Here is a 16,362-nt window from a genome sequence, read left to right on the forward strand (position 1 = left end):
TTCTTGTTTGTTATTCTGCTTGATGTTTCTTGAATGTGTCACTTTACTGACTGGGGTTAATGTTCAGCACGCCATGTATCATGAAAATGGCATCTAGAAATGTGTTCACTCATATATACATGTATATATATATATATACACAAAGACACTTGAGTAGTACTTTATTATTTTTTTAGTGTCAAGTAGTGTTTTCACTACTAAATGATGGGGAAGGGGAGACTCGCTGTGAGAAGGGGAATATTGTTATCTTTTATAAACTATCAAGTAGTCTCCCCTGATATCAATACTTATTAGATAAGTTGCAATGATGGCTTCTGGCTACATTTTCTCCTAATCCTTTGGGTTGGTGTTTACATGCAGACCATGATGCATCGCATATTGATCCCTTTTTTTCACACACTCTATGTTGTTTCTCTAAAGGTATGGAGACTTTAATTTGCACACATTTAAATTGGAATAGGTGCTTGCTATGCTCAGGCACAGACATAGTTCTATGAGGGAACATCAAAATGGTCCTTTGATCTGTGAGTGTTTCAATGTACAGTTAGAGACAGTTATCTAAATGAACTGCTACATAAAGTTAGTGCTTTTGCTTGATCGCCATTCTGTCCCTTACAATGAGTGTCTCTACCTTAGAGGGGTTATAAACATCAAGCAAAGTCTACTAAAGAAGAGAATTGATTAATGTGACATACTTGAGGTTTTTAAATACCACACGCTCAACAGTCAGTCATGGAGAGGCAGCTCCAAGCAGAGTGAATTAAATTTCAATTACATAGCTTTGGTTAGAAAATTGTTAGGTTAAATCCTCCCCTGAATGAAGCTTGATTTCCCCCCATTTAAGCTGCTTCTTGATATTTCCTCCTTCCTTGAGCTGCTTCTGGATTTTCACACCATAGAGATTTCACCCAAGACATCTATTAATCTGAGACTTTTACTTACAAAAGTATTGATCATTTTTTAGTTTTTAATGAAAAAAATACACAAATAACATTCAAGAATATACAGGCATTATAACAGAAAATTACATTAAAATCTAAAGTGTATTTCTATAAAAGAGTTATATTTGTCTGGTAATTTATTTTATCTTAAAAGTGATAAATAAAACACTATTTTATGACTTTAGTATTTTACATATGGTGTTTTATGAAAAGTTGTAACATTTTCTCCTTAAAGCAGAATGATCCCTAGAGAAAATAGCTTTAAGTAGGTTCATTTGCATTACCTAAGCAACTAGCCTGAATAAAATATTTTCTAGTGACTTGTATGTATGTAGCCATAAATTCATTTTAACAAGCAATCCTCCTCATTTATTCTTGATGTTTACCCGTCTTATCGAACTGAGACTGTAAAAGATGGAAGTGTAAAAACTACCTAATATAACTCTCAAATTTGAAAGTAATTGCAAACATAAATCTTCCACCTGAAAAATACTTTGTGTAACTTTCAGTTAAAAATATAAAACCTTACTACTTACAAATATAGCTCAATATTATTTAATTGAGACAGTTAAATATTAACTGTCTCCATGAAATATTAAAGCTAATGTTGAGAATGTTGAAATTTTTCATTAACAATTACAAAGTGATCATCTTCCAAGTACTTCCCATGTGCTGATTTGCTCCTTATAAATAATGTCTGTTCTGCTCATTATTTTTTCAGATAAGAAAAATAAAGCATAGTCTTAATTACATTTCCATAGCAGAGTTCCTCAGTTTTAGCACCTTTGATGAGTCTTGCTGAGTGAGTCATAGAGAATATTCTAGACAATTTCACAACACTCTGGGTGAGGGTAATCCCTTCTTGTTAGATGTTCGCCGTAGGAAAAAGCCCAGGATCTGCTCTGGGATACAATGGGTTAATTGGAATGAAGGATCACTAATATCATCTCATGCTACCATAGACCCACGTGGGGAATATGCTGCAAAATGAACTCTTGCCAAAAGCCAGATGGATCTTTGGTGAAAATCTCTCATATTAATGAGAATGAAGTGCTGTGTGCACTCCACGGGCTGATGGCTTTCTCTCTGAACAAGTATGCTTCTTGAAAATCTGGCATTTTGAACTTCCTTTTTGAAAATGACACCAGGAGAATACATGAATCTAGAAACACTTTAAGAAGAATTAAGATCAAAAAGCCAAAATGAACCAATATCGACATGCTGCTTAAAGGCTTACATTAATTTAAATTTAAATTTATTTAAAGAGAATATCTTCTTTGTGAACAAAAGATTCTGCATTTGAAGATTCTTAAGCCTTTATTTTTCATTAAAGAGCCCTTGCTCCTTGTCTCTAGGTTTCTTCAATTTTGTTTTAAATCTTTATTTCTGGCAATACTGTGACTCTCTATTGACTTTAGAGCTCTTGCCATGTTATTCTAGCTCCTGTTAAATGACTGCATCAGTTTGCTATCAAGCATCTTCTGAAATACAACAGCATCTCCTTCTTGCACCACAGATTTGATGTTTTAGTTTTGCATTAGCCAAATCTGATGCAAACATTCACAAATCCCATGCAATAACTCCTCCGCATTTATTACTGCTCATAAGTGGCAGTAAAGAACAACCTTTGATACTTGTCAGTGTGTTGATTATGTGACTAACTGCTAGGATCTACACACTTTGATTTTTATTACAGTGACAGTTATCTTTTTGGCTGTAAGAGCAGCGAAGCAACTATAATGTCAGAGAGGAAGCGGTCACCTCCCCCCAGCCTACTCTGCACACACTTTTTACTTATGATGAAAACTTGACGATGGAAAGAACAATGAGGAAACAGCCTCTGCTATCTGAACATTGCAAAAATGATATTTGAGTATGAGATTTTTAAAAACTGAAAAATATTTTCACTGTATCTGCTTTATTTCTGCACCTAGAAAACAAAACCATGTATCTAATTTTCTGCATAAACTTGTTTCCCAGTGATAACAACCTACATCTAGAATCTTTACCAAGCTACCTGTTCACAAACGTAAAAAGCTGTTCTGCTTCAGGAAACGAAGCGCACGTACTGCATAAAGCCTACTGGTGCATATGTTGTAGGTCTCCAGGGTTGGAATCAATCTCAACTCAGCTGTTTCTGCCAGGTTGTTTTAAATATCTGCTCCTGTGTGCAGCCTCGCACAGTAGCTTGATGGTTGTGTGTCTGCCAATTGTAGATCACCACTTCTGTGTACACATGTTCACTAAGTTGTATTCCATCCAGATCTTGTAATCATGGAGATATTTCTATGAGTCTAAAATACATTTGTGACTATAAGTTCAGTGTCTCATGTCTTGAGGAAGGGAAATAGAGGAATGGAAATAATGAATTTGGTTTCTCAACTATAATGTAAGCACAAACTGTGTTTCACTTGTAAATGAAATGGAGCACAGCACTCAGGACACGTTTAATTAACCTGCTGACTGTTATTCCCTTGCAGACCACAGATGACATCCTTGTGGCCTCGGCAGAGTGTCCCAGCGACGATGAGGACATTGACCCCTGTGAGCCGAGCTCAGGTGGGTTAGGTTAGTCAATTTTTTTCTTACTTCCTTGACTTTACTGTTAATCTTTGTTGCATGTTATATTGCTTAGACGAGATGCCCCCTTATGTGTGAGAGCTACCTTAGGCCACCTCAATACAAACTGGTACATTATCCAATGGGTATTTAGTTAGACCTAAGGGGAATATATGCTAATCATCTTCGAGGTAGAGGACGGAGGATAAGGATTTCAAAGCCAACCTAGGCTGAGTAGTGAGATGAAGTCCAAATTGATTATAGAAAATTGTCCCACAAAAAATTAAAAATCAACTAATCAATACTAAAATATGATCCAGCAAGCCTTTGCCTTTCATAAACATTATGCTTTTATAAACATTTTCTCACTCTAAAAAATGATGTAAAACAAAAAACAAAAACAACCAAAATTAGTTATTTAGCTGGGTGGTATTGCCACATACCTTTAATGACAGTACTTTGGAGGCAGAGACAGGTGGAATTCTTTGAGTTTAAGGCCAACCTGGTCTATAGAGAGTTCTAGAACAGTTAGGGCCACATAGAGAAACCCTGTCTTGAGAAACAAAACAAATAAACAAACAAACAATCAAACAAACAAACAGAATAGATATTTTAGATAAGGCAGGGGGTAAGGAAGTTGCACAGTGAGGACTTACTGTTCACTTTCCAGTAGCTCCTTGAGTCACTTTTGCATACAGTTTATAATGGGCTTTCCCTGTGATCATTTGTAGCAAAACTAGAAAACTAAAAATTTACAGTGAATTGTGAAGAATCACATGGCCTTTGAACTGAAAAGCTTTTCCAAGATTCAGTCTGCTGGAAAATTATCTAAAGTGATATATTTCCAATTTTGGATGTTGGAGAATTGTGGCAATAGCAAGGCAAGCGGGAGCTAATGTCCTTGACAAGTTTAAAAGAGATATTTGAATCTTGCCTTGTTTCTCCAAAGCTCATGCCACATTTTACCCATAAAAAATTTTCTAGTTTCTCTGTTGTAATATTTTTGCGACTCACCTGATGAGAACAACATATCACTTATGTTTCTTGTGCTGTTCAATGGAGGTAGTGGGCACTAATGATGAATGAATCACAGCCTGTTCCCACCAAACACTTACAGTCAGTCGTAGACTTATGTCCACTAGTTCCATTTTAACTCTCCTGTGTGTGTTAACAGAATTACTGTAGAAGATGTGACCTTCATAAATCTTACCTAGGTTCCCAGAAGAACTTATTTCAATAAAATAATTTAATAGTATTCTCTTGTTTCATTCATACATATATATATGTATATATGTATGTATGTATATATATGTGTGTGTGTGTGTGTGTATGAACGAAATACCATTTTAACATTAGTCTAATCATTTTTAAATATGAAATATTTGGGGATGCATAGTCTGTGACTCTGCTTTAGTGTCACGTATGCCACTGCCACTACTGGCCACACATTCTTAGGAGCAGCTGCCAGTGAAGGGGAAGTGGGCCACAGTCCATCTCAGTGCAGCTGCATCTGGAGATTCTCTGGCTTGCCTCAACCCTCCTCCTTAGCAGATTGCTTTCCACAGGACTCTCAGCCCCAGAATAGGTTGTTACATCTAACTCTTCCATCTCTGGTGACCATTGACTCAACTGTCTCCCTAACCTGGATTATACAATCAGGTCATCATCCTGAGTTACAAGGTAAAGGCCCTGCTTTTTCCCCCCTCACTACCCTCTTTAATTAAAACTGCAGGACATTACCATCACCATCACCATTCTCATTTATCTCACTTATGAATCTTCCATCATGGATTATTTCAAAAGCAAACTATGAACTCTGTGGGTTTATAAGAGTGTGATTTTGCTTCATAATTTTGAAGGCAGTCACCTTTTCAGCATCGATCCTTTATTCCAATAGTAGAGAGGACGGTAGCTGTTGACTGATTGTGGAGCTTGCTGATTTTCATGTGGCTGAATCCCTCTTCTGTTGAGTATCGGAGATCATCCTCTTTAGTCTGAACCTTTAAGTGCTCAGTAAATCCAGTATGAGGACTTTAATTACACTTGAAATTGACACTTTGTCTTCCTTCTTGATCAAAATGTTCCAATTACTCCAGCATTGCTTACAGGTCCTATAAAGCACTCCTTAGCAACGACTCTATGCTGTCTGTATTCTTTTGGGTACAGTAAACTTAGGAGATAGAATACTGGAAAATGGGAAATAACCCTTTTATCTTCCCCTTCTCGGTGTTAAATTCAAAAGATGCGTGTTTAATATTTCTGATTATGAATATGTGAATATAAGTGCAGTGCCCTAGGATGTAGGAGATCTCAGATCCCTTTGCAACTGAGGTGCAGGCCATTGAGTGCTGCCATACTTGGTTGCTATAAATGTGGGTTCTCTGCAAGAGCAGCACATCTTCTTAACCACTGTTAAGAACCTCCAGCTCTTATTCCTTCTTTTAATTTATCCGACTTTTGCTGCTTTATTAAAGGTCCTAAGTAATAGGAAGCACGTAGCATCTTGTCAACATCAGTGTTCCAGTTGGTCTTGCTGTCCTCTCTTCCTTACTGCATTTAGGATTCTCTAAAGAACCTTGAGTACCTGCCTACTAGTAGTTTGTCAGTGTGTATCTGAATCCTCACCCATAAGAAGGCCAGAGCATGGAGCAGGAACATGTAAGCGTGTAGACCCCACGAAGTACATTTTCTATAAGTTTATATAATTCTCTAATATACTCTTTCTTACCCAAAATATAAGATGCAGAACTACTTTGTGTGTGTGTTTACTTGTCCATGGAAACCAGAGGAAGATCACAGGTATCCTGATTTATGCTCTGTCATTCCTCTGTCTTATTCCTATAAGACAAGGTTTCTCACTGAACATAGAGCTTGCAATGCATTTTGTCTATGCTGGCTGGTTGAGGAGCTCTCAGGGCCTGCCTGCCTGTCTCCCCATCATTGGGTTACAGGTATTAAAGACCATTTTATAATTTTTTTCTGAAACAGAAAAGATACATACATACATACACAGATACATACATAAACACATACATATATACATACATATATGTGTACACATATATGTATACATACCAGGTTTGCCTAGAACTCACAAAGATCTGTCTGTCTCTATGTCTAGAGTTTTGGGTCTAAAGGTATAAATCACCAGACCCAGTGGTCAGGGCTTCTTCCCTTTTAATGTGGGTACTGGGGATTTGACCTGGGGTCCTCATGCTTCCACAACGTGCTTTCTGGCCCAATGAACCTTCTCTACTCCCTCTACTTCCACTATCTTACCACCTGCATTACTTAACTTCCTATCTTGCCACGTTTCTCTCCTTAGTCCTTAGATTTCTGCTCCTTGGGTCTTGTTAGAGTAGGGAGATACTTTAAAGTATGGAGTGCCACATTTTTGGGATCACTGCCTAGCATCTGTTCTGGTGACCTTATCTGTCCTGCAGACTGTTATATGTCATCAAGGGATTATCTTTTGATATTGCATTTTATAAATAAAACATTCTTCAACATTCACTTTTCCATTCAATTCTCTGGTTTTCTTCCTGGATCTTCTTTAATATTACATGTACTATTGTGCCCATAGCAAAATGACATTATTTGTATAGTAGCATCAATTAAATTTTTTTCAGTTTATATTATCTGTCTTCTTTCCAACTATTATTTAAGAAACGTCACTTGTTTTCTTGACCCTGCTTGGACCTGAATATTGTTCCGAGAGCCTGCTTCTACAGGCTCTTCGAATAAATGCACCACTGCCTTATATTTCTTTTCTTGTAGTTGCCTTATATTAACACGAAATAATGTTGGTGGTCATTGTAATTGCTAATATCTTGAGATTTTCGGTTACTGTTAGACATGCCTATATAAAAATCCTTTTATAGATAAGCAAATCATACTTTGAGGTAAGCAGGTCTTTAGAACACTAACACATTGCAGTAGATTTCAAAGATAAGCTCCTGTCCAACACCCATCAATAATCCCCTAAGCTAGTGAAAAGAGCCACCGTAAGAGCACCACAATTAGCTACCACACTAGTTGCCTGGGTATTTCACTCTCGCTGGATATTTATATGTGAACGTTTTCTTATCAAATAGACCACCAACATACTTTCAAAAAATACAGACACTTTCAAAAAAAATTTTCCCACTGAAATTGTGTCACCTGTGATATTCAGATGGCTCCCTTCCTAAAGATGCTGAAAAGCAAACATGGCGAGCCATGTAGCTTCTTCTTGAGCATCAGCAAATCATAGTTTGATTAAGTGTTGGATGGATATGAAGCGCTATGTGACTCCACTCAGTACTCTTAAGGAAGAAGCCATTGTGTGCTTAGTTATTAATTTAATCATTGTTCAAGTGTTACCTAGTTCTAACATGCATCCACTTGTTTGCCAGTCCTGGGAATAAAGACACAGCACATATTTTGGTGTTGTTTTAGACCTTGATTTTTTTTTATACTTCTCTCTTCTCTCTCTCTCTCTCTCTCTCTCTCTCTCTCTCTCTCTCTCTCTCTCTCTCTCTCTCTCCCTCTCTCTCTCTCTCTCTCTCTCTCTCTCTCCTTGCTTCTTTTTTTTTTATTGGATATTTTCTTTTTTTGACCTTGATTTTTTTAAAGGGCTATTTGTCTTTCTTCCTTAGAAGCCACCATGCATTTTGTACTTTTTCTCTTTTTCTTTATTTTTTCCTCTGATTTTCAAGTCCTTTTTCTAAGGCATTAAGATATGACCTGCTTTTCTTTTTCTTTCTTTTTTTCTTTTTTTGCATTTCAGGCATTAAAAGTAAATTATTTAAGATAATTATTGCAATGCCTGGAATAATATCAAGTATAAATGGCACCTTTTACTTTTTTTCCAATTCATTTCTATAAAAGTAATATCCATGCTATTTTTCCCCTCTACATAATGCTGTTACTTTTTCTGTCTGAAACAGATGGGCAACTGATGAAGCCACTCGGACCTCCTGATGGGAACAGAGCTAGATGTTGAAACTAGATCAGGGACAACCCCCTGGGTGGGAACACATGGAACTCAATTACAATTGATTCCAGCCACACTGCCCTGTGTGATGAGAATTGGATGATAGCTCCACTGGTACAGTCAGGGTTTAGAATACGAAAGGACAGGAGGGCAATGTAACACAGCTGACAAAATCCTCTCCTCAGGCTGAAACCTCATGCTTCCACTGGTCACAGGCCATCGATGTCCAGAAATGCCTTCTTTTTGCACAAGGACACTGACTGATGAATTCCCTTCAACATGAGTTTCCTCTGGAAAGTAAAAAAAAAAAAAAAAAAAAAAAAACAGAAACCCACTTGTTGTACCTATTGTGCTTTCCCCTCATACAAGACATGTGCTTTTTTTTTAATTTATTTTTTATTAGATATTTTCTTCATTTACATTTCAAATGCTATCCCGAAAGACCTCTATACCCTTCCCCAACCCTGAGTGGATAGATTCAGCAGGAAGTATTTTGAATGACAATAGTTTGATCTAGTATGTGTTTTTGAGTGTTCCCTGTTGTTATTTTTATGATACTAAAAGTATGAAAGTATACAAATTTCCCATCTCTTACAAAAATAAGCATTAGTGAAAAGGATTTCTCTGACACCTTTTTGTTTCAGGTTTGCTCAGTTAACAAACTCACTTAAATTCTTAGATCATATCCATCCATGTTAGTTTTGTGTCTTCTGTTGAACAGAATACTTCCTCCATATTCATACATGAAATCTGGAAGTGTGATTTCCATAATGATATTTAAGACCTTCAGCGAAAAATAATGATTTTGGTGTGGAAGCTTCCTGGTGAATAACTTTAATCCAACGAAAACAAATTTAGCTCCCTCCTTCCTCTAATGTATTTAGAAAATCCTCTTATATTTACAATAGTGAGGATAGGGTGACAAATCTCTTTGTATTTAAGGATGGATAGCTGATTAATCACTGAAAGACTTCTCGACTAAGCAAGCCATTGTTTCACTGGACACAGAGAAGAGTGCCCCCCTCTGGTGTGTGTGGGTGTGATCGCACACCCACACACACGCGTGCGCGCCCACACACACACACATGCACATGTGAGAGAGATCTTTTATACTTAGTCTGAGGCTGTAGAGTTGAGATGAGCTCAACAACTGTAAACAGACTTTGATTGGACGTCAGTCACATTTCATAGACTGGGACTCAAATGTTTGAGTAATTATAGTGTCTTTTAGATGTAGTGAAGGCTGATGCTATGCTCATTCTTCTTTTTAGTCCTTAGGAAAATATTAAGTTTGGGAGATTTGGAGAGACTGTTACTTAGGTAAAAACCTTCTGAATATTCTAGTTAAGAGAAAATGGGCTTTGGGTTTCGTAAAATGCAGGTTGTGCTTAAAAAAATTTAGGAACCTCACAAATACAGAATAGCTTTTTAAATGTTCATTTAAATAATTCTCTGGAATAAATTTAAATTTGATGGCAAAAGGTCCTTTACATGCATTACTGTTCATTAGGGAAAATTTGCTACAATTACTATGCAATTTTGAGTGGTTTTCCAGTATGCTATTTTGAGAAAAGATCAAAGAATTTCTATTGAACTGATCCCATTAACCATTAGGAATAAAAATATGTATATTGAACAAGCTGCATCTTTTCATTAAATAAGTAATCTCAGTCATTTACAGAAATATATCATTTATTAGACCACATTTTTGAGCCTGATTGGAAGATAATTTTGTTCTTCATTTAAATGCGGGTTATTTATTATGTAATTATTCAAAAGTGAGTCTAATTAGCCAATAATCCCCAACATATTGGTGTTAAATGGAGAATTTTGAGCTACAGCCAGAAAGATAGAATAAAAAGTATTCCATTTTCAGGAAATTAGAGTATCTCCTGAGTCACAAGGCCCAGTCAGTGTGGAAGGCCAGGCATCATGCAGACTGGGTAGCTCAAGTTTGGCACTGATGAATGCATTATTAGCATTCAATATCCTGGCCTAAGGCTAATTTTTGTTTGGTTGACTATTTTTGTCTTTACTATATATAAACTTAATTCTCCAGAATACTAGGGTAAAAGTAAACAGGATATGGTCATCACAGAAGAATGGGACATACTTCGTTTGTATTCTCCTTTTCTTCATCCTTCCTTCCCTCTTTCATCCCTGCTTTCTCTGAACTGTCTACTCACCTCTCTCTCCCTTCCCTGGACTGAGATCAGCCTGCAGCCCCATCTCTTACCCTTGGCAACTGTACTACCTCTAAGCTAAACCCTGCCCTTTATCATTCCCACTTTTCTAAACTTGTATGTTGGAATGAAAGTGTATATTAGAGGAATTTAAGCTGCAAAGAAATCTTATTTCAAATTATTGTAATGGGGGGAGTGTTAGAATTCTGCCTGAGCTCAGAATGTATGAGTGTGTGAAACAAGGAGGCAGAGTTTTTAAGAGGAAGGATGGAAATATGGGGAGTGGGGTGATTGTTTGGGGCTAATGGTTTTAGCCAAAAGAAGTTTATCTTGCTCATACCTTAGCTAGATTAAAGTATGGGGCTCCATCCCTCCCCACTCCCTGAGCTTTCCCAGAAGAGACTGGAAAATGAAGGCATTACCTCCTTTGATGTTGACATTACAAAATGATGGTTCCCAGGTCCTTCATTTAAGTAGACTGGGGTCTTCAACCTGGAGAGAGGCTTTAAAAATATTTACATATTAAACAACCAGAGAAAGCATGTAGAATTGCAAGTGCTCTATAGAAAGAAATGTTAGAAATCAGAGCACAGGAGAAAGCCGGTTTGTTGTTGAGTCAACCCAAGGTAAACTGCCCAGGTTTCTCTTCCCCAGAATTATGTCAGCTAGAGTAGATGTGAGCCCCATCTTAGTTTCTAGTCTCATTAATAGAAGAATCGTCCATAGAAGAAAGCTCAGGAATAATTTTATTAACGTTTAAAAGAGGCAGGAGAATCAGACAGTCCTTGACAACCTCAACTGCAGAGTAAATTCAAGCTGACAGGGATTACAGGAGACACTGTCCAAAAAATATAAAAAGTGTCAAACAACACATGATTAACTGCTTTTATAATTACAATATACACTAACATAAACTTTGGTTACACTTGAAAATATTATATATGCATATATGTACGCTAGTACCGTGGCTTACTACACTAAATAACAATACATGCTCACTAAGGGCCACAGAATAAGTATTTAAGCACCCAATATATGTTCAGCATAAAAGCATTAATAACTTGTTTTATATAACTTTATTTAAAAACATCTTAAATTACCACAAAGTCTTCCTGAAGACATGTAACTTGTGCTTTGGAAGGAGAAAAGGCCGTGCATCTGCACACTAAAAACTCACCAACCATGAAAGGAGAAATATAATGTAGTCAGAAAAATATAGTTTGAGTCTGTCTCTCCTGAAAACCTAAATCCCTAGAAAAAGAAGCCGTGTTCTATTGTAATTTGTCAAATTCCTATTTTGATAACAAAGTTTGTGTCCTGTGGAATTTCATGGTACCTTATGAATTCCATTTCCTCAGATGTTATGAGGGATAAGCAGGCATATTTGGAATTCTGCTCCACGGGTGATGCTGCCTCCATGAAGAGCCAAGGTGCCTTTTTGCCATCAACTCTTATGCTCCTAAGGGCAGCAAATATTATCTTTAACACCAGCTTGCAGGTCTCAACTGTACACAGTGATATGTTAAAGAGGTCACTGTCATCATTGTCAGATCAGTCACATACTGTTACACAAGCCTGGTAGTAGTAACAAAACAAGAAAGGCTTCGGTAAATTGTCCAGTTTAAAAAAAATGTGTTTAAAATACCAGTATAACAGTCAAACACTTTAAAAAATAATAATAAACATTTTTAAAACAAGAAAAACAAGTATGAATTGGCTATATCTGGAAATGCTAGAAGCTTTTGTTTCATTGAGTGAACATGGGGGATCGGGGGATCTGAGTTCAAATCTCCGTCCATCCTGCTGATGGACAGTCAAAAGCAGATCATTGAACCTGCACGCCTGACTTTTAGCACCTGCAAAATGGCATGGATAATATTCAATATGATTCCTTATTGTGCTGATAATAATAAGACTAAGAGTGTAAAGGGCTCATTTTAGTCTGCTACATGTAAAACATTGATAGAAAATTGCTGTTATTTGTACTAGCAAATAAGGAGTACATAAGCAAATAGCAAAGTTTAAAAAGATAGCAAATACAGAGTAAATCATATAATCAATGGAAATATATCTACTTTCCTAACCTAAAGGGAATGTTAGTAGTGGGCATTTTAGCAGCTAGCAAGGTGCTTTCATTAAGCACTTCTAAAGTTCACCACTATGTAGCTCTTGCTTAAGAACAATTACAACTCAGTAAGACAAGGTCTGCCCCTCAGCTTGATATTGCTCTGCTGCAATGGGGAAAATGTACACATCGCCAGCTCTTCTTATTTTGGGAAGAAAAGAAACCTAGAGTTTCGCCTTAAGGAGCTTTTGAGAGAAACAGTGATTAATATTTCCTGCTTTACATTCCAAATACTTTGAGACATACAACACACCTTACTGGTCATCTCCACCCATCCAAGATCCAACTCCTGCCACTCTAACGGATTCATTGTCTGACCTGTTTTCTCAGCCTCGTCCTGATACGCCCTCCTATAATACACCTGGGGTTGGGGGAGGTATCCAAATTTTTAACTTGGCTATTATACTTTAATCAAAAAGGAATATATTTCCCAATAAAAGAAAATTGAGTCAACAATAGCTCCGTGATCTGAATATAGAGATGCCACACCCCACACCCAAGGTGAATATATCCAGTCCTAAATCAGGAGACCTGCACTCTATACTCTCGTACCCAGGAAGCCTGGGGCTTCAAAGGATGTTCTATAGACATCCTAGGCAGGAAGTGGGATACCTCAGGCTCTGCATGCTCTCACAAGAAAGACTCTTCCCTGGATTTCACCCAGATCATATCATGGACTATCAGATCAGGAAAGAAAAGAGAAGGGAAAGTTTAAAAACCAAACTAAATCCTTATCAAAAGAGGTCTTACTTCCAAGAGAATAGGTCCCACCAGAGAGTAAACCAAAGAATAGTCATAGATGATTGTTTTCTGAATATCTAAAAGAATAGACTATCACAATAAAAATATGAAAGCTGGGGTAATTCACTTCAATAATAATGGCCAAGGAATGCTGATCCAATAAAAATCAGATGCTTCTCAGTTAAGCAAGCTCATGCCTCACCTATAGTGCTATAGTTGCTAGTTTGAAGCAACACGGTTCAGTATAGATGGTCATTTTGGCGCCTAACATCACAGAGCCTCAGTTCACAGAAGGAAAGTACTCAAACCCAACTGCCCCTCCACAGAAAAGGTCTCTGATCATCACTGCTGCAGCTAAGGAAACCATGGACAACACTGTCTACTACTGACTGTCTAGTTGCTGGGACAGCTGCCAAAGCAACACCTTGTGTAAGAAAGCCATAGAGAAAAGAATAAGGACATAGTGCTTTTATAAAGACCTTTGGTCATTTCAGAGCAGTTGACATTGTGCTATCTTGACTGCTCTGAATCTCATAGAGACCCTTGTTGCTATACACTTCAGGTGTCACCATCATGATCTGAGCAAGAGATATAGAATTTGCCAAGGATAATATGTTGCCCACCACTGTTTTTACCAAGTTAAACACATGTTTTAGACTAGAACCTAATGCTTAATCCTTAATTATCTTACTCCATCTGCATTATATATAGACCATTCAGAGGTCATGCAAAACTTCAGAAGCAAAGACAGGTAAACTACGGTAGGAGAAGGGGATGTGGTTAGGAGAGGCAGTGGCACACAGCTGCTTAGGGCAGGTGCCTGCTGCTATGTGTAACAGCTGCTCAGGTACGAAATGACAACTGATTACTCTGCAGTCATGTGTGTAGATGCATTAAATAGAAGAAAGTGTAATAGTCACAGACCTCAGGCTTAGGAAGCCTAAATTACCTAAGCTCTTTGAACCTATTTCCTTTCCTTTAATGCCCATAGCTGCAGAGCTCTGGCATGTGGGAAATAAATCTGATAACATGTACAGAGAACACAGCAGAGAGCCTACTTAGCATTAACTAGGAAAGGCAAAAATTGTTTGCTTAGTAAAATAGGAAAATAACTTCAGGTTTTACAGTGAATCAAGCATGATTAGAGCTGCATCGAGCATCTGCTAATGATTATTTAGTATTAGAAATATTCACCATGGATGGATGCTATTGGGGTGGAAGATAAGAGTCTTTTGCTATTACTGCATATTTATGTAAAGTGCATCTGAGGGCTCAGGAAAGAGGCTATGGAGTTTTTTGGGTTTTGTTGTTGTTGTTGTTTTCAAAGTTCTGCCTTTACTTATAAAAATCATGTAAAACAAAATGTTAGCTTTCACCTTCTGTCAGGAAGCTGGGAGAAGTTACAATATCCACGTATCCAAGCACATGTGCTCACATACACAGTGAATCATGGTGCCCTATTTCTACTATGAGCATGTTCTTCATAAATTCCTAGATCCAGGGTCTGAGAAGTCTGAAAACTTCCACAATTGCTCAGCTGCCTTGATAAACATGACTCACAGCGTGCTATCAACTATTTATTCACAATCCTCTACATGTCACATGCTGTGGCCATAAATGAAGAACCCAAATGGTTAAATGAACTTGCTAACTTGACTAACTGAATGACTGAGTGACCTCAGACACCCAAAATAAACAGTCTATTAGGAAGTTTAGACAAAGCAGTGTGGTGTTTGTGTGAATGACTATTGATCCTACTTCTTCCAACTGTTCAGTCTCATGGTACTATAGGAAGTGGAAGTTACAGATGTATAGAGAGGGAAAAGTATACTTTTCTAACAAGCTTTCTTATTATTGAATGTGTGTGCCTGTGTGTGTGTAATGTGTGTGGACGTTTGCACATAGCACACATACAGAGGTCAAAGGACAACTTTGAGTACTTAGTTCTTTCCTGGTACACGGGTTTATGTATGCCAAGTACATTATCCACTGACCCAGCTTGCAAGACCATATGCTGAAACATCCAGTGCTTTTAATCCCAGTACTCAGGAGGCTGAGGCAAAGGATCATTACTTCAAGGACAGTTTGAGCTACTGAGTGAATTCCAGGTCAGCCAGAGCCTCCATGTATGCATACCTACTTACACACACACACATACACACACACACACACACACACACACTCACACACACACACAAACACACACTCACTCACCCAGATTCACACACATACACACATAGACTTGCATACATCACAAACACATAGATTCACACATGGACACACACACACACATTCATTGTCAGATTCCCTCAGAAGAATATGGAAATCTACAATATTAGTGCCAGTGCTTTGCCCACTTGCTCAACTCAAAGCTTTGAAATGAAAAATATTTCACATTTCCTTAATGGTAATATTCACCATACTTCATTCCCAAACATTGACCAACTTACAACAATCTCTTCCCATAATCTGATAGAAAACATACATCCTTTTCAGCAGGTGTGTTCAGTCTCCAGTAGAAGTTGGAAAGTAGATAAAATACTAAGAATTAGAGTAACAGAAAACCATCTCCAAAGAACATACAAACTAGTCTGAACTGGTGTGAAGGTTAACAGAAATGCAACATTTCATTAAAATTTCTGCACACTCCAGACTCTGCAGTATAATGTCTAATACATGCTTAAGACTGTTCATTTACTTTGAATTTCATAAACACTCCTGGACTCTGTCCTGTAAGAGTTGGAAGTCATTGGCAACACCATTGACCTCCTCATCCCATTACCTGTGCATACTCTTGCTCGTCCATCAAAGGATTCTTTGCTTTTCATCCATCATCGC

General features: G+C 37.5%; 1 protein-coding gene across 46 annotated transcripts in view; it reads left to right on the forward strand.

Annotated features, from left to right (window-relative positions):
- Nucleotides 1–16,362, forward strand: part of Nrxn1 (neurexin 1) — a 1,038,549-nt gene that overhangs the window by 1,012,040 nt on the left and 10,147 nt on the right. For 29 of the 46 annotated variants that reach the window (XM_085832802.1, XM_085832815.1, XM_085832809.1 and 26 more), the window contains one exon: nt 3,422–3,509. In XM_085832802.1, coding sequence (XP_085688928.1) covers nt 3,422–3,509 — 88 coding nt within the window. The remainder of the gene's footprint in view (nt 1–3,421; nt 3,510–16,362) is intronic. The other 17 variants (XM_085832806.1, XM_085832818.1, XM_085832812.1 and 14 more) reach the window with 1 other exon arrangement.

The sequence above is a fragment of the Mus caroli genome, unplaced genomic scaffold (assembly GCF_978045245.1).
Source record: "Mus caroli unplaced genomic scaffold, Mus_caroli_1 scaffold_18, whole genome shotgun sequence".
NCBI classification, from domain to species: Eukaryota; Metazoa; Chordata; class Mammalia; order Rodentia; family Muridae; genus Mus; species Mus caroli.